An 18953-nucleotide genomic window follows, 5' to 3' on the forward strand; every position below is an offset into this window, starting at 1 on the left:
TCCAACATTGTTTGCTGTAGTTGTCTTCTTCATCTTTTCTTCTAGCCATGTTGTCTCGCATCGACTCACAAGTATGAAAATACAATAAAACAAGAGAAACAAAAGAAAAGAGACTGTGACACTTTCTGAAAATATTAGTTGCATACTGGGTGTGTGTGTGATACCATTGTGGGAAACTATTCTCTAAATGCTAACGTCCATATCTTTGCTTTTCTGTCGAGGCTAAGTTTATCAAATGATGTCAGCTCATCTTGATTTCCCAATCTTAACTTGGTCCAAGCTACGATCTGACTTCCACTGTGTCCAACTGGAAGCTACAAAACTGTTGTCAACAGTCGCAAAACTCATAGCCACTGTCCAAAGTACCTGCAAACCAACTCTATCTGCATCCATTGTTCCATCCTTTTGTCACTGCCACACCTTGACCAACAATGTCTCTTCAGCTCCCTTTGTTCTTCCTTGGTGAACAACTTCTATCCATTGTCTTTCCACTAACCCCATTGTGTTTTCACTAACCCCATTTCCCATACTTTTGTTTTTCTGATAAACCTATTTCCCCTTTCTTTTGTCATACTTCTTGTCAGCTGTTGAGTGGGGCATATAAAAGTTCACAAATATTGAAAAATTAAAATAAAAAAACTCTGACACATTTTGCAAGTATCTGTTGCACTCCGTGTGTGTGTGACACCATTGTGGGAAATTACCTTTTAAACGCTAACATCCACATCTTAGTTTTTCTGCTTAGACTGAGTTTGTCAGTTAATGTTGGCTCATTGTAATCTCCCAAAACTCTCCCGACCTTGTCAAAGCCACACTCTGCCTTCAACTGTACCGAACTTTGCATCTGTCTTCCACGGTTACTGTTGTTGACCGTCACATACCCCCACCCCACTCCACCCCACTTCTCAACACTTGGCGGAATGGGTGGGTGATAGTATTGCAGAATATCCATAAATTAAAATGATGCTGTGTAATTGACTGGATTCGAACTCTGCACACCCAGGTGATTTAGTTCATGTCGATATCCACTCTATCAAGGCCATCTTGTAGAATTCTACTAAAACATTTGGAAACATGTCTATGCTTACGTTTCTGAATTTTTGAGATGAGCATTGGTGATTAATATTATTTTGATTCATCGGACTACTGTTCTCATCTTGAGTATCCACAGGGACCCGTGGCACAGTAGGGCAGGTTGATTTTGGAACCCCGGTGAGGCAATGGTGAAGATAGTTGGGGTTTGACATAGAAAAAACCTACACAAAATATTTTTCTTAAAATCGTTATCTTTGCTTGAGGAAGTGACTTTAAAAGTTGAAAAATTGAAGCGATTAAAAGTTTTTCGGTGAATTGTTAAGAACGTCTCGTCATCCAAACAATCCGTACTGTTAAGAAAATGGAATCATTATTTAGAGTATATTTCAAACTACATTTTTAAATAAAATGAGTGATGATAATGAATTAATAAAATAAATATTAACTGTAAAGGCAAAATTATGTTTTTTAAATAATAACGACCAAAGTTCGCTTTTTCATTTCAGGAACTTTTTTTGGGTGAAAACATTTTAGATTTCACCGTCGCAAAACACGCTCGTTATTGATATTGAAAGTTAACGTTTGTTTATTATTTAATTTGAAAACATTACGATTTAGGCTTCATTATTTTGAAAGGAAAAACGAAAAAGACTTGTTTAAAATATAGATTATAATATTTCAAGTGTCTGCGGTGAATTTAAACATATTTGTTTTATCTTTTTAAATTTGTTTTTCTATTAGGTTGATGCAAAAATAATGGCATTTTTTTGATGTTCAAATGAACGTCAAAAACATTCATTTTTGCACCAACCTAATATTTCACATCAAATTCTATTTGAAATTTTTATTAAAATATGGTAATACTCCAATTTTATATTAAAACAAAAAAAAAAAATAATAGTCCATACGATTTTATTCTACACATTCTTTACGAAACACATACATTTTCAAGTTTTTCTATGTAATAAAAAATACTTTGCAGAAAATTAGTGTCAAATTTTAATTTCTTTTATTTTTAGGGAGTAATTGTTTTTAAGCAGTGTTTTTCTTCTAAAATTATAGTTTTAAAATCAGATAATCCACAAAGATTAATACAAGTGAATAAGGAAACTCCTTTAAAGGTTTTTCGTTATGTGTGCATCTATGTTATTGATCTAAAATAACTTTGTTATTTAGAAAGCCATTCTTAATATGGGAAGGAGGTTGTATTGTAACTATTCTGTACTGTCACCTAAAAATTTCATAAAAATTAAATTTAACTTGAAAATACTATTAAAAATAGCATAGTAACATAGATGCACAAGCACTGGTTTTTCAAACTCTAAACACTAAACAAGAAAATGGCACAGCTACAGCAAGAATGAATCTCTTTATGAATAAATTCATGTTATCGAAGGAGGAGCTAAAATCTGCTAAAAATGTCTAAAATAAACAGTACTATGCCTCTGATTTTGTTTGGTCCTCTCTCTTCAATACATCTAATTCAATTCTACAAAGTTTTTCATTATTTCTTATAACTAGCACTTATTTTTTTACGTATGAAACTGGAAAATAGCCTGAAACAGTTTCCTTCAGTTATAATCCATTTATTTTACTTTTCAGATTAGAATGTCAGTAAAAGCACAATGTTCAGTTTTAACCCGTGGTTCACAAAATTTGCTGGTTCAACTTGTCATTTGGATGAAACAACATCCCCAACTTCACAACAAGTCATCCAGTTTAGTTATTTCCTCGAAAACAGTTATCCCCACTTAAAAAAATACTGAGATTTCTAAGTTAATTGCCAAGGTAATAATTAGTATTCGGCAACCAGTCAATCCACAATTGCCCTTGTTAAGGTAAAATTATATAGGACAGAAGATCAATATATTTTGCTATAAGAGGGCCAAGCAGATTGACAGGAAATCTCTTGCAGCAATCAAAGTGAAAAGAATAAAGGAACAGCTAGACAGACCGTTTATCTTCTTGTAGCTGTAAACTTTCTGTCTTGATATGATGACTTAGCAGTAAAGTGCAAGACAGAAAATTGTCAAACAAGGCACATAATCTGCACTTGTCCTCCTAACAAGGAAGTAAAATTAATTCTATAGATTCACTTGCAATTATGTTCCTTTTTTTTTTTTTGTGGGAAATAAAATAATGTATTGGTATTTATTATGTAATCTGGCTCTATTATTAAGCATGCAAAATTTCCAATTTTCAGGTTCCACTAGAAGAACTGCCATTTACAGCAATTTTTAAATTAATTGATGGAACAACAACAAAAAAAAAAAAAGAAGCCTAATAACATTTACTGTTGTGAAAAATGTTATGAAAATGAAGGATTTTTCAGCATTTTTCTACACGATTTTTAAAATTAAATGCTCAATTTTCTGTTCAAGATGGGAATCTAATTTTTGGTATATGTTCTTATCACATCAAATCCCAACTATCATCACCAGTGCCATGTTGATTTTCTGAAAAAAGTTGCAAATCGACCTGCCCTAGTGGTACAGTGGTTAGAGTACTTGGAAAAATCAATTGTAAAAGTAGTATTCTCCTGAAGGTTGAAGTGTGGGTGACTGAAAAATACAATTGCAAATTACTTTGGACCTCTATCCAGTCATGGCTGATAGAATGAGAACATGCTACCCCCGTGAAGTGAATTCTGTCGAATTCCATCCGAGTTCGACAGAAATATTACTGAGTTCGACAAGATACACTTGAAGAAGGTTGGATGTTAAATTGACTGAGGCATTGTGAAAATCACACTCAAGATGAGAACAGTAGTTCGATGAATCCAAGTAAAATGGATAGCTATGTTGTTTTCTTATAAAAAGTTTTATTTGTGAGTTTACGCTAAATTTTAAAATAGCATTTCATTGTAGATTTATTTATTACACTTTCAGAAATGCTACTTCTCATCCTTTAAGGCTGTGACACAAAGTGTAGTATCTGCTCTGTTTTAACTCAGAGGAAGAGAAATTCTTGTGGTGTAATATTTATTCTCGATCCTGAAGGCCTTTTTCGGGAACTGGCTATCCCCACATTAAAATCTGACTTTCGGTCTATTTCCTTCCTGTCAAGGTAAATAGTTAAGGACAAGTTATATTTACATGTTGGAATAATTTTATAAACTAAAAATGCGCCTACCCTTTCTACCTTTCGATTAAGATCTTCGTTAACAAAAGATAGACGAAAAAAAAAAATCTGTTTCATTAGTCAGGCCAAATATCAATTCGTCTTGTTAAAAATATAAAATGATTTTTAATTGCTTTTTATTTTGGTTCTGAAAAAAAAAGAAAAGGATTTATAGTGATTTCAGCCATATTCAACCATATTCGGTACAAATAAATTTAACTTAATTCCTAACTTGCCCATCAAGTTTCAGTCATGAATGTCCAATCGTCTTTATTTTATTGCCATTCGCTTTTCAATGCTAAACACACCTGTATACAGCATTTAAAATTGTTCATAAATTTAATTTATTCATCAAGAGACAAACGCGAGTATAACCTAAATTTATAGAATTTTTTTTAAAAGCCAAAGACAATGTGGGGAAAGGCCGGAATTATGAAAGTAAAGAAAGAAAAACAAACAAATGTAGACGGGTGTGCTTGAGTAGAGGAGTGTCTAGCACAAGCACACCCGTCTACATTTGTTTGTTTTTCTTTCTTTACTTTCATAAGTCCGGTCTTTCCCCGCATTGTCTTTGGCTTTTAAAAAAAAAAAATTCTATGTATTTCTTTACCAACAATGCTTCAAGCAAACTACTACCTACTCTTAACCTAAATTTAATTTTACCCCCTTCCCACACTTTACCTCCTCTCTTTCTCTCTCTCTCTAACTGATATAACACGCTCTTTCATACCCTTTCTCATAGAATTTTTCACCTTTCCCACACATAGACAAGAGGCAATGTAAGCTAATTTTAATTTAATCAGAAATTAAAGAAAATACGCTTTTCAAAAACAAATATTTGTTAACAGCTCCATTCCCATTGCCTTTTTTTTTTTTACTGTCAACTTGTGCAACTCTTCTCACACATTCTTTCTATCTCTCTCTCAACTAACATAACACGCTCTTTCTAACCCCCATCTCATTAAAAACAACACTTGTGAATTAATTTTCTCCCTTTTTCCTCTTTTCATCTCGGGATCAGACTGAAATAGAATATGCTAGGCTTTGATATTCCTTCCCTGTTTCCTGTTTCCCTGACTGTACTAAACTGCAGACGTTTAAATGTAATGTGAACAGATATCTCACTGCTCAGCTCCCCACAGTCCCCTGTTAGACAGAAAAATCTTTATAATGTATATACTCGTCATAAAACAAAGATGTCATATTCCAAAAATCATGTGGGTTTGGCTAGTAAATCTTCTATTTGGCGGATGAACAAAAATATTCAGTTGTCAAAGGCCAACGAAAGATAAATTTGTCCGTAAAACCCAAGTTAAGCTTTTAGTTTTTAGAGTGGAGTGCGGGACAAGACCAAATTTTCTGATGAGTTTATTGGGAATAGTAGCTTAAAAGCAGAAAGCCATTTTGTCTGGTCAGCATAATTTTTCGAACTTGGTCTTCAGGTAGATTCCGATTATTTTCATTCCAGTTTTATTTTTATTTCACAGATCAAAAATGATATCAACAAACGTTATCGACTGCTTGAGATTGACATTGACGGCATTTTCAAATCAATGTTGCTTCTAAAGAAAAAGAAGTATGCAGCGATTAAAATTTCAAAGGATCCAGATGGCAAGATCATCGAAGAACCAGAATTGAAGGGACTTGATATCGTCAGGCGAGATTGGTGTGATTTGGCCAAAAACGCAGGAGAGTGAGTTTTTTTATTTTTGTTTTTTTTCCCCTTTTAACAAGGGATGTGAGTTCTTGAGTTTTTTTTTTGTTTTTTTTTTTAATTTAGAAAAAGATTTTCTGTCTTTTTTTTCATAAGAAAAGTCTTAATCGCTAGAATTTTACGTCCTTATTTTTCCCCCCAATTTTGCTTAATTTCCCTTTTCTTCGTTTCTCTCACTTTATTTTTGTTTCCTGTTTTTCCTGTCTCTTCCTCTCTCCGTCACGTTTTGTCTTGTCCTGCTTGACACTTCTTCTCCCACTCTATTTAAGGTCCTGGATATGATCTTAAACTATATCCGATGGTGAGGCACCAGCTTGCGGGCTTTGGGGAGTGTGGAGCCCCCCTTTAATTGCCATTGCTCCCAGGTCCACTCTGAGCCGGATTGGTAGTACCTGTTAGGGTCCCAACTATGGGTTAAATAGAAATCGACTTGAAAAAAAACCAAAAAACAAATATATTCTATTAAAATATTTGTCTTCAAAATCACTGGATTCGGCATTAAATAACCTGAAAAGGGTTGATATGCCGTAAAACAACCAACCAACCCACTCTCTTTACGGAAGTTAATTTTGCAATATGTTAAACGATTCATGCCTACTGGAGGTAGAAGATTTTTATTTCATCAATGAACATCTTCCCATCACCTTTAAACAGTACTCCATTTTATCAGTCATACTTCCGTTTCAGATTAAATGGAAGTTTCGTAGAAATTTTATTCAAATTTTTTTGTTTTTGTTTACAGATTTGTTGTGAAGCAAATTCTAAGTGGAGAAAGCCGTGAAAGCATCTTAGAAAACATCCACCTCAAGTTGTCGGAAGTTGGAGAGAAAGTACGCAAAAATGAAATCCCAGTTGAATTATATCTCATAACAAAGGCAAGTGAAAAAAATAAAAAATTTTTTAATTTCAAAATTAAACCATCAAAACCTTATTGCATGGAAAAATGGTGTCATTAAAGTGTAACAATATTTTTTTTAACGTATCTGAATTTTTGAGATGAGAATTGGTTATTTGTATTATTTAGATTCTTTGAGCTCCTGTTCACATCTTCGGTATCATTTTTTATGTTTCTGTCAATGTAACCTCCAACTTCAGATGTATCTTGTTGAACTCTGGTATCTGCAAGGACTCATAGAGTACTTGAAAAATTCAGTTATAAAAGTAAAATTCTTCTGAAGGTTGAAAGTTCAATCCTCAATTGTGGATTACTTAGGCCCTCTGTCCAGTCATGTCTAACAGAACAAGAGCATGCTAACTCCAGGAATTAAATAAAAGGGTTTTGTTTGAAATTCCATGCAGATTCTCGAGTTCAATTGAAAGGTACCGTAGTTCAAAAAAAGTCAGAGGTTGCATTGATTGAAACGTTGTGAAAATGATACTTTAACCACTGCACCACGGGTCCTCGAAAATAGTGTCTATTGTATTTTAAATATAGAACTGACCTAAATGAGATAAATAAGTACCAATAAATACTCAGAAAGTAAAGAAAAAAAGATACAGTTGCGAATTACTTAGATCCTCTATCCAGTCATGGTTGACGGAATGAGAGCATAGTAACATCCAACTTACTTCAGATGTATCTTGTTGAACTCTAGTATCTGCAAGGACTCATAGTGCAGTGGTTAGAGTACTTGAAAAACTCAGTTATAAAAGTATAAACATAGTTTTAAAACTTTTTATATACTCCCTAGATTATAATATCTACGATTTGCGAAGGGATGTCATCTCTAGATTTATTTTGATCGACTTGTATAAAATTTACACTATTCCATTTTCTCGCGTGTTTGTTTGTGTTTTTCGTATAAAAATGAAACTAATCAAAAGCAGCTTCCTGGTCTTTTGTGCCAGGACGTCCAGAAAGCAATTAACTTTGATCAATGTGGGGGGAAACCCCTCGTATCAGACAATTGCTATTCATTTGGACACTCCCTTTTTGTTGGGAGCTGGTTTTCTCCCAACATTGTGGAGAAACAAATAAATGAAACGGCGGAAGGCTGAACTGGCTTTCAGCCAACATTGATTTCTGCACCTGCGTGAACTCGTTCACTTAGCAAGTCAACATTTTGATTAACATTGTTAAATTTGAACGCTTTTCACTTCATATGGATTCGTTAGTGTAGCGGTAAGATGTCACGTTTTCTTTCACTTTCTTTTCTGCCTTTGTGTCACGGGTTCGAGCCTGCCTGATTACTTTCTTTTTTATTTTACATTTTCAAACACCCAGACAATGTATGTAAATTGTTGATTGTTCATACAATCCTGAACTGTTACTCATATTTTTTTTTCTGTTTGTTTTCTTTTAGCAATTGACAAAAGATCCTGAGGATTATCCCCAGAAGAAAAGTTTACCCCACGTCCAAGTGGCCATTCGAATAAATTCCAAAGGTGGCAAAAAGATAAAAGCAGGAGATACTGTCCCTTATTTAATTTGTCAGGTGAGAATCAGAATTTAAACTATTCTGATATTATTAGGCGAAGACAAGGCCGCATGTGCATAGACCAAAAATGTGCTTGTAAATAAAACCATTTTTACTTTTTAAGGTTATGAGGTTCCTTCAATAACTTTCCAGACTTTTTTTGTACAGGTATTTAAAATTGTTGTAAACGCTTAAAAATTCAGTGTTATTGCTTGACCAATTTTTATGATTTCAGCTTCAAATGAACGGCTACAGCATATCTATATATAAAAGCGAAAATGTGTGTGTGTATGTATGTTCACTTTTTGTGTATGTCCGAGAAAGGCTTTTTTCCGAGAAGCGATCGATCGACTCACTTCTTCTTGAAACTTTTTATATTACGTCTTAATGATAATATGTACAAGTTAACAACGGAGGTCGACTGTCTATTTAATTTGCCTGAGTTTGAAAAGCTAAATATTCAACATTTTTTGATCGCCGCATGTAGATTGGGCTTTTTCGTATAATAATAAAAGCAAAACGAAGCTTAAGACATTGTTCCCAGTGCGATCACCGGGAACGTCCAAAAGCAATCCGCTTTGAACAATGTGGAGTTTCTCCTTATATCAGACAATTGCTATTCAGTTTGGACAATGGGGAGCTGGGCCCAAACATTTTGGGGAAAAAAAAAAAAAAACTAAAAAAAGCTGCCCCGCAGTGTTACTATTTTGTGGTGGTCCAGTGGTTAACGTTGCACATTTTTTTTCCACACTTTAATTTCCAACTTCGCCTCAAAGGTTCGGGTTCGAGCCTTCATACATATCTACCAAGACATTATTTTTAATTTTAACCTCCCCACACAAACACCCGGGCAACGATTTTTTTTTATTATTCTTTTGTTTTGATTTACCGAAAACCACACACACCTCCGAACACCCAGGCAATGCCGGGTACCCTCCGCTAGTCTATAATATAAATCTCACCTGTCTGTTTAAATGTATGTATGTATGTCTGCCTAAAACAGAGATAACAGATTTTCACAAGATTGGTATCGTTTTGAAGCTCGACCCTTCGGACGGCAAATATTGAAAAATTGGCCAAAAACATTAATTCTTTCACCCTCAACTGGGAACTTTTCTACAAGGAGGGGTTGATTTTTTTTTTTTTTGCGAGCTATCGTATCGGTAGGATGGACTTTCCCTAATTTTAACGTGCTGAAGTTCCGGTCGCATCATGGAGTAGCGATAAATCGTCAGATTTTCTTTCACATTTTTTTCCGCGTCACGGGTCCGAACCTGCCTGTCTATTACAACTTTTTTTTTTCTTTGCTCAACACACACCTCCAAACACCCGGCCAATCCCAGGCATCCAGGCTAGTCCTACCATAAAGCCTGATTGTCACAGCTGGTGGATTTCAAAAATGCAATTTGGATGTGAGGTCATTTTATGCAATGAAATTCTATTTTAAACTTGGAAAAATTGCCACAGAAACGTATGGAATGCTTCAGACTGCTTTTGAACCATCTTGCATGAATCAAGCATCAGTTTTTGAGTGGCATAAGAGATTTAAGGAAGGCAGAGAATCTGTGAGGGATGATGAGAGATGTGAGAGAAGTAAGAAAGTCAGAACACCAGAGTTAATTGGCCAAATAAAGAATTTCATGGATAAGGATGATCGTGTGTCTATAGAGACAATAAGTGCACAGTTTGATGTCAGTGCAGGAACTGTACAAACAATTATTCGTGAGGAACTGAAGATGCAGGAGATTTGTGCAAAGTTTGTCCCAAGGGTGCTCAGAAAAGATCATAGAAGAGACGTTGCGAGCCTGTCTTTACTTTATCGTTATTTTCATGGCAAGTGCCTGTCTGTTTGAGCTCCAATCTATGGCCCCCCCCCCCCATTGTTAAACTTTCACGAAAAACACTTGTCTATTGAAACTTTCACGAAAAACACTTGTCTATTGAAACTGGTCAATAATTTCCCTCACTCTTTATCTGTGTTTAAACCTAAACGTAGATTCCATGAACAAAGTTTCTTTCTTAGAACTGCACACCTGTGGAACTCTCTTCCGTTTGCCTGTTTTCCAGCTGACTACAATATGGTTGTCTTCAAGTCCAATGTAAACAAGTTCTTGATGAACCGTCCTTTTAAGTAACCCAATTTACCAAATTTCCACTACTAACGATTACTATATTATCCCATTGACTACTGTACACTCAATAACCTTTATCCTTGAGTGGCCTAAGGGCCTTGATAAGTGGTAACTCGTATGTAAAAATATATATATAAAATAATACAGCATATTCTTCTCTATGGTTTAGAAACATGGACACTTTCCAAAAAGTTTGAAACACGTCTGAATGGTACATATACCTGCCTTCTCATGAGAGCCCAAAATCTCTCCTGTAAGACCCATCCGACCAAACAACAAATCTATGGCGAATGTCTATTTGCATCATTTATTGTCAAAGCAATATCTGTTTAGTTTGCATGCTATTGTTTTAGAGCCGTAAATGAAGTCATACCTTCCCTACTTCTGTGGAACCCTACTACTCATTCCAGAAGTAGAATGCTCACATACCTAGATGACATTGCAATGTTCAGAGGTGAGACATGGAAGCAGTTATGCAAGACTGGGATATCTGGCATGCGCATGTGAACTCCATCATCTCAACTACACTGAAAAGATTATTATTATTATTATTATTATGATGATGGCAGTAGGAAAACACGTATGCAAATGCACTTCAAAGGCCAACAAAATGTATTCATATACCAAACTGTTAATGAGCCAATTACTTTGGTGCAAAAAAAAATCTGACAATTAATGAAAAAAAAAAAAAGTAAAACGTGTTCAGTTTGCATGCCATTGTTTTGAAAATATCCTTACTACCTACTCCAGAGGTAGAATGCTCACATACCAAGATGTCATACCAAGGGATGCCAATGTTGAGAGGTGGGACCTAGAAGCAGTTATGCGGGACCGGAATATATGGCGTGAGCGTGTGAATTCCATCATCTAGATTACGGTCAAAAGATGATGATGATGTGATTTTAACAGGATGGAGCCATGTGCCATACTACTGAGAGAAACATTTGATGAACGAATAATTTAGATAAAAAATTGAAAAAAAAAAAAGAAAATATTTTAATATTCCATCGTAAATGCTGTCGTAAAATCTTTTCCTGAAAAATGGTAAAATGTCTCGTTCTTTTTTAAAATTGCAGGACGGTTCAAATCTAGGACATTCTCAAAGAGCTTACCACCCAGATGAGTTAGCGAAGAATACAGAATTATCAATAGGTTTGTTTGTTGTAATTATTTGCTTTAGAAAAAAAAAAAGGGTGCTTATTCAGATTGGCAATTATGATAGCAATTAAAAGTAAAGAAAATATAGAAAAGTCTGTATGATATATGTACTAATTGCAGAAGGAAAATGTTATATTCCAAAAATTACATAAATTGATCAAGTATTTTTTTTTATTTATTTAAAACTATGAAAAGCAAAATTTATGATTTTTAGCGATTTTACTACTAAACTGCATTGAACATAAGCCTGAGTTTTCACCTCTTAACTTCGATTTGCGTTGTCTCCCCTTTTTTATTTCATTGGATTTAGTCAAGGCGGACAAAAACACTACGATTCGCTAAGTGGTAAAACTTAATTTGCTTGAATAAAAAAATTATAGTTGTCCAAGGATGGAGTACTGCTGCCACATCTGCGCAGGAGCTGCTAAAAACAGTCTATCCAGAGTACAAAATAGACTTCGTGGTTTAGTCGATGTCTTTTTCTCTTCCCTGCAACCTCTCTCCTACAGAAGAGACGTTGGGATCCTGTCTTTGTTTTATCGTTATTTCCATGGCAGGTGCTCGTCTGAACTCCAATCCCTCATCCCCCCTTGCCAATCTTTCACGAGAAACACCCATCTGGCTGAAACTACTGTCAATAATTTTCCCCACTCTTTATCTGTGCCTAAATCCAAACGTAGATTCCATGAGCAAAGCTTCTTTCTTAGAACTGCACGCCAGTGGAACTCTCTGCCGCTTGCCTGTTTCCCACCTGACTACAACTTGGACGACTTTAAGTCCAACATAAACAAACTCCTGACAAACCGCCCCCTTAAGTAAGACACTCTATCAAAACCCCCAATACTAATGATTACTACAATACTATCTCATTGATTACTGTACACGCAATAACCCTTATCCCTGAGTGGCCTCCGGGCCTTGATAAGTGGTGACCCCCCCCATGTAAAAAAAAAAAAAATATGTGATTTTTGGAATATTTCATCTTTGTACATCATCCAGACTTTTCGGTATTTTCTTCACTTTTAATTGCCGCCATAAGTGCCAATGTGAATAAATAAGCACTGAAAAAAATGTTACAAGGTGATCACAAAAAAAAAAAATACTTCCTGCAAAAGTGTTGTTTTTATTGATTAAATATCTTCAAAATTACAACAAGGGGTGAACTTTTGGAAGTTGATTGCTATACTAACCCTGGATATATGATTGCTATACTAACCCTGGATATATGATTGCTATACTAACCCTGGATATATGATTGCTATACTAACCCTGGATATATGATTGCTATACTAACCCTGGATATATGATTGCTATACTAACCCTGGATATATGATTGCTATACTAACCCTGGATATATTATATGATTGCTATACTAACCCTGGATATATGCCTAAAATTTTAGCCTAAAACCCAGGGTGGAACAATAAAGTTGTCATCCTAAAGAAAATAATGCTAAAGCTTTATAAACTTTTATTGAAAAAATCAATTCAGGTAACTTGATTACGTAGTAGAGCTGACATCTGTTCAATGTAACTACATTCAGCCTCAATCACCGCCTTGATACGGGTCCGGAACTGGGAGCATGCCTTTTCCAAAAACACTGGCGAGAGCTCTGCAAATACTCGGCAGATGGCAGCAATCAGGCTGGCTTTGGTGTTGTGAGAGGTCATGTTAGTGATGTTCTCGACATGTCACCAAACGAAGTAGTTCAGTGGGTTCAGGTCAGGGGAGGAGGTGGGCCCAGTGAGAAAAGGATACAAAGTCATATCACTCCTTTTGAAGCCAAGTTTGGGTCTCTTTGGACTTGTGGGCTGGCGCCGAGTCCTGCTGCCACACCCAACGGCCACCTGATCGCACCAGAAGATCACCACGCTCTTCCATCACATCCAGGTACACTTTGGAGTTGACTTTCAAGCAGACTTCAAACATTTGAAGTGGCATGATGTGGTCCTCACTTGAAACCACACGAAAGACCATAACCGTGGCTGGAAACTATGGTTTCATAACTCTGGCCATATCCCTGTTATTCACAGCAATCCAGCAATCCATTTTGAAGGTGCTGGCAATGGTCTTGTCATAACTTAGATCGGTAGAGAGCATGAGTTGTACAGTGGCACATCTCCGATCTCACTCATTGAACATTGTGTCACTTTCAGACATGATGGAAGGCTTCTATCGGTCTTGGGATTTGTAACAACTGGCCAACTAGTAGATGGTCTGCAGCAAAAAAAAAACCCCGGTTTTTATCAAACGGAAATGGAATCGTGTTGTCTTTTCTAGGGTGACAGTTTTATCGTTCCACCCTGTACTCCAAAATGTTGAAATTGTTTTAGTTGTAGTCTATTGATTTATGGTTTGTTTTGCTTTCAAAGAATACTTTGTCAGAAATATTTTTGGATGATCACTAATTCTTTTTTTTTTATTTTTGGAATCCTTTGAGATGCGGCTTTATAATTTGTGCATTCGTTTACTTTTTGCGAACTGTTATCCTCTTCTTCATAGTTTTTTTTTGTTTCACCACGTTTCGGCCAGAGGATGAGTTGGCCGAAACGTGGTGAAATGACAGCAACTATGAAGATGAGGATAACAGTTCGCAAAAAGAATGAGTGCAGATCACTGTCTCCGACAAAAGACAAAAAAACAAAAACGTATTTGTTCATACAGAATTACTTCACTTTCATTAAAAAAAAAAAACCAAAAAAAAAAAAACGCCATTTTCTTTTTGAATGTTAGATTTGCATCCTCATACAAACCCTTCATTTTTAACTTCTAATGGAAGTTTCCATTTTATCTGTTTAATTTAACCTCATGTAGAAAATACCGTTCTTAACACTATTTTGATACACCCATGTCCAATATTGCTACGTTGTTAACTTGTTCTTTAAATTTAACTTTCCAGACAGCCATTATTATCTTGCTCAACAAATCCATCCTGTCGTTACGAGGCTGTGCGATCCAATCGAGGGCACGGATGCAGCCTTGATAGCCGAATGTTTAGGTAAGCAATTTTAATAGATTTTTTAAATTTTATTTTTTATTTTGAAATACATTTTTATATATAAATTTTAGTATTATTTATTATCTATATTATATTAAGTATGTTTATTATATATATATAAACTTCAGATAATTTATAGTATAATAATATGATTTATATATATATATATATATATATATGTATATACACACAGGGTGACCCCCCCCCCCAAAAAAAAAAAAACAAAAAAACAAAAAAAACGGGACCCAATTCTAACTAGGCCCCATTTCTTAGTTTTTTTCCTGAATGAAATGAAACTTTGGTCATAACTAGTTTATTATATTCAAAACATCACATGAAAACACTAGGGTCTTTGGCCTATTTTTCTCCATTCTACAGCATATGTTCTAGATGGCCTCCATTTAGCTCCATGAATTTCTTGAGGCGCAGCATGAAGTTATCCATGACGTTCTTACAGACCGAATTGGTAATGTCTCTCATCTCCTCCCTGATGGCTTCCTTGAGTTCCGTGATGGTTCTAGGTTTCCCTGCGTAGACTCTGTCCTTAAGATAGCCCTAAAGAAAAAAAATGGGGGGGGGGGCTTAGGTCGGGGCTATGAGGTGCCCACTCAAAATCAGTCTTGAGACTGATCAATCAGCCTCTGAAGTTCTCTTTCAGCCAATCTTGGGACAGGTTTGAGGTGTGAGAACTTGCTTCGTCCTGCTGGAACCAGAACTTGAGCAACGGGTAGATGGTCTGGAGCTCACTCTTCAAGGTTTTGAGGATCTCCACATACTGCTCCTTGGTGATTGTCAATGCAGCGCCAGATTCTTTGATGAAGATTGGTCCGATAATGCCTCTGGCTGAGATTGCAGTCCACACTGTGCACTTAGGAGAGTGCAGGGACTTGGTGGCTACTTCATGTGGTCTGGAGGACCCCCAGAAGACATTTGTCTTGGAGTTTGCCTTTCTATGAAGATGGAAGTGGGCTTAAGGAAACTTAGTGTCTCCTCGATCTTCTCAAGCATCTTGACTGCCATAGCCCTCCTCTGCTTCTTGTCTGAGACTGTAAGGGTCTGTAGCGTCTGTATTCTGTATGGGTAAGCCCTGATATCGTTCACCAGCACTCTCTTGCAAGTCTCATGGGACATACCGAGGGACTGACTTCACTTACACACAGTGTTTCGGACTCTGCTGGAGAGATTCTCTCACTGTTTCGACCAGCTCGACTGTTCACTTCTTGGGATGTCCCGAGTGGCTTGGATGGTTCTCTCTGGCAGTGTTGAGGTTCTCCACCATCCCATACTTCTCAAAGTGGTCCACCCAGTTCTGAATTCTGCTTTTGGATGGAGCCTTTTCACATTCGAACTGACATATGAAACTGTCCTGGGTTTTCTTAAACGAGCCTGTCTTGTAGTAAAATTTAACACAGTGTATTCTTTGTTCCACCTCCCACTGGGGTCTTGGTCTACTCACGGTTGTTAATTCTGCCATGTCCTGTAAAATAAGGGCAATCGGTGAATAAATAATGGAGATATCACATAAAGTGTACACAGGCCCCGGTTTTTTTTTTGGGGGGGGTCACCCTATGTATGTATGTATGTTTTTGCGTGTATATTTAGTTATAACTAGTGAACTGAAACATACTCATGAATGTGTAGCAATACCTAAAAATAAATAAAAAGTATATCTTAATCTACGTTGTATTGAGCACTCTTGATTAAGCGTCGTTAAATCATTAGATGTTTTACTTCTGAATTATATCAACCTGAAATAATTATATCTACTAGCAGGACCCATGGGAATTCCTCGGTAGTTAAAAACTTTTTTAAACACGTCAGTAAGAAATTCCTTATTGTTATATTAATCTCAAGTCGTAACACACTTGCCACCATAATTTGAAGAGGAATGACGTCATCACCTGAAGTTGACCTGACCTCTTCCACTCGCCTAACCCCCATCCACTCTAATGAAAAAGAAAGTATAAAGCCTGGGAGGATATTCTCATTAAAACAATCGTCAATCAAGATGAGGATAATCTCAATTCGTAACACAGCTACCACCATAATTGGAAGAGGAATGATGTCATCACTGGAAGTTAATCCCCCCCCTCCCCCAACGTCTACTCGCCTACCCCCCGATCCACTCTAATAAAAAGGGAGTCGTAAAGCCTGGGAGGATATTGTTATTAAAACAATCATCAATCCAAATGAGGATAGTCTCAAATCATGACACGCCTACAACCATAATTTGAAGAGGGTTACTCCCACCCCTCTATGTGCGTATCCCCCATCCACTCTAATAAAAAGGAAGGTATAAGGCCTGGGAGGGTATTCTCATTAAAACAGTTGTCAATCCATGTGAGGATAATTTCAAGTAATAACACACTTACCACCATAATTTGAAGAAGAATGATGTCATCACCGGTAGTTAACCCCTCCCCCGTCTACTCACCTATCCCCCTCCACTCTTATCTTTGGATGTATATTTTTGAGATGAGGATTTATAATTATTTTTTGTATTATTTCGACTATTATTCTCATCTTGGTTGTTTTTTCCACAACGTTTTGGCCGATGTAACCTCCGACCATCTTCAAGTGTATTCATACTGGATGTTATTTATTTATTTTTTTTCTCAGTGAACATAGTCGTTAGAAATTTAAAACGCAAATAGCACCAAGTCTTTTTCTTGTTGTAATAACTCTGGGTCCATTCCGTTTTTTTTTTTTATATGGTGTTTGTATATTTTTGAGATGGGGATTGATAATCTTTACACCATTCACCCATAACATCCAGTATGAATACACCTGAAGATGGTTAGAGGCTACATCGGCTGAAACGTTGTAGAAAAACCAACCAAGATGAAACTAAGTTGTACAAAAAATAATTCTTTGCTTTTCTGTGATCCATTTTTTTTCTCTTTCTTTCCGATTCATTTTAGAACCTAAAAAATTATTTCCACCATTTTTATTTTTCATTTTTCAGGTCTTGACCCAACAAGTTATCGACGTAGTCTTCAACAAGATGAAAATAACGACGATGACGCTCTTCTTGGTTTCAAACTAACGAGCGAAGAACGTTTCAAAGATTGCGAGAAATTCAAAATCAAATGTCCATCTGAAACTTGTGGAGCAGACGTTGTCTTTGATTGTTCTGTAAGTATCACTTTTTAAACTAAATTTCGTTAATAATATTAAAAGTTAGTTTTAAACCAAATTTCGTTAATAATATTAAAAGTTACTTTTAAACTAAATTTCGTTAATAATATTAAAAGTTACTTTTAAACTAAATTTCGTTAATAATATTAAAAGTTACTTTTAAACTAAATTTCGTTAATAATATTAAAAGTTAGTTTTGCCTGAATTGTCCTCTTGCCATAGATCACGACTTATAGGTATGCTAAAATTTTAAAGATATTTCTATTTGTATTGCGTTGTAACGGCCACTGCCTTGAATGTCTGACTGAAACCATTAAACTTCATTTCAAAAATATGTTACTGGTTGACAGCAACTGAATCTAACTTCAAATCCCTTTCTATGTCATGTGATTAATCTAAAACAGGACAACAAACCTTTTTGTACTCCATGCACTAATTTGTTTATTTGTAATTTAGACGCAGCGCACAAACTTGTTTTGCTTTTTAGTTAATTAAAATATGGTAATCCTCCACTGTATAATTTGAGTATTTGTGTGTGTGTGTATATATATATATATATATATATATATATATATATATTTACTGTAATAATTAAATACCTACAGACACTAGTGTTTCATCCTTTCTGGAATCATCAGTGCAGGTGCAGGGTGCCACGATTAACGCCAGTCGAGAGATTCGAACCCCGGCAGCAGAAGTCATATTTGGCTTCATTAGCAAGGACCCGAACCATTCAGTTACTGACAACTGTGAGAGATACAGTTGAAATTAAACATTTATTCTTTTTAAATGCTTTTAACGTCAGAGTCATCTAGTCATTATATGACGATCTATGCATATGAGCTAAGTTGACCGACTTTATTACAACTGAAAGTGCTCAATGATAAGAAACAAGTTTCTTAAATATATATTTAATATATATATATATATATATATATATATATATATATAGGTTGGTGCAAAAATAATATTGTTTTTTTGCGTTCAACAATACATATAAAAACATCATTATTTTTGCACCAACTTAATATATATCAATAAATATAAAAGCGAAAATGTATGTATGTGTGTTCGCTTTTTCTGTATATCTACAAAAGGCTTTTTTCAGAGAAGCGGTCGATCGGTTCACAACTTTTTAAAACTTTTTATATCACATAAATCGTAATAACAACGAAGCTCGCCTGTCTATTTAATTTGCTCGATTTCGGGAAGATAAATATTCAACATTTGTCGCTCGCCGC

General features: G+C 35.6%; 1 protein-coding gene across 1 annotated transcript in view; it reads left to right on the plus strand.

Moving 5' to 3' along the window:
- The window catches only part of LOC145296947 (DNA polymerase alpha catalytic subunit-like), a 238723-nt gene that overhangs the window by 184743 nt on the left and 35027 nt on the right, over nucleotides 1–18953 (plus strand). Inside the window, exons 30-35 of the mRNA XM_080143167.1 lie at nucleotides 5643–5848; nucleotides 6612–6744; nucleotides 8173–8304; nucleotides 11495–11570; nucleotides 14476–14574; nucleotides 17540–17709. Coding sequence (XP_079999293.1) covers nucleotides 5643–5848; nucleotides 6612–6744; nucleotides 8173–8304; nucleotides 11495–11570; nucleotides 14476–14574; nucleotides 17540–17709 — 816 coding nt within the window. The remainder of the gene's footprint in view (nucleotides 1–5642; nucleotides 5849–6611; nucleotides 6745–8172; nucleotides 8305–11494; nucleotides 11571–14475; nucleotides 14575–17539; nucleotides 17710–18953) is intronic.

This window comes from Euprymna scolopes, chromosome 17 (assembly GCF_053919585.1).
Source record: "Euprymna scolopes isolate OS-2025 chromosome 17, ASM5391958v1, whole genome shotgun sequence".
In the NCBI taxonomy this organism is placed as follows: Eukaryota; Metazoa; Mollusca; class Cephalopoda; order Sepiida; family Sepiolidae; genus Euprymna; species Euprymna scolopes.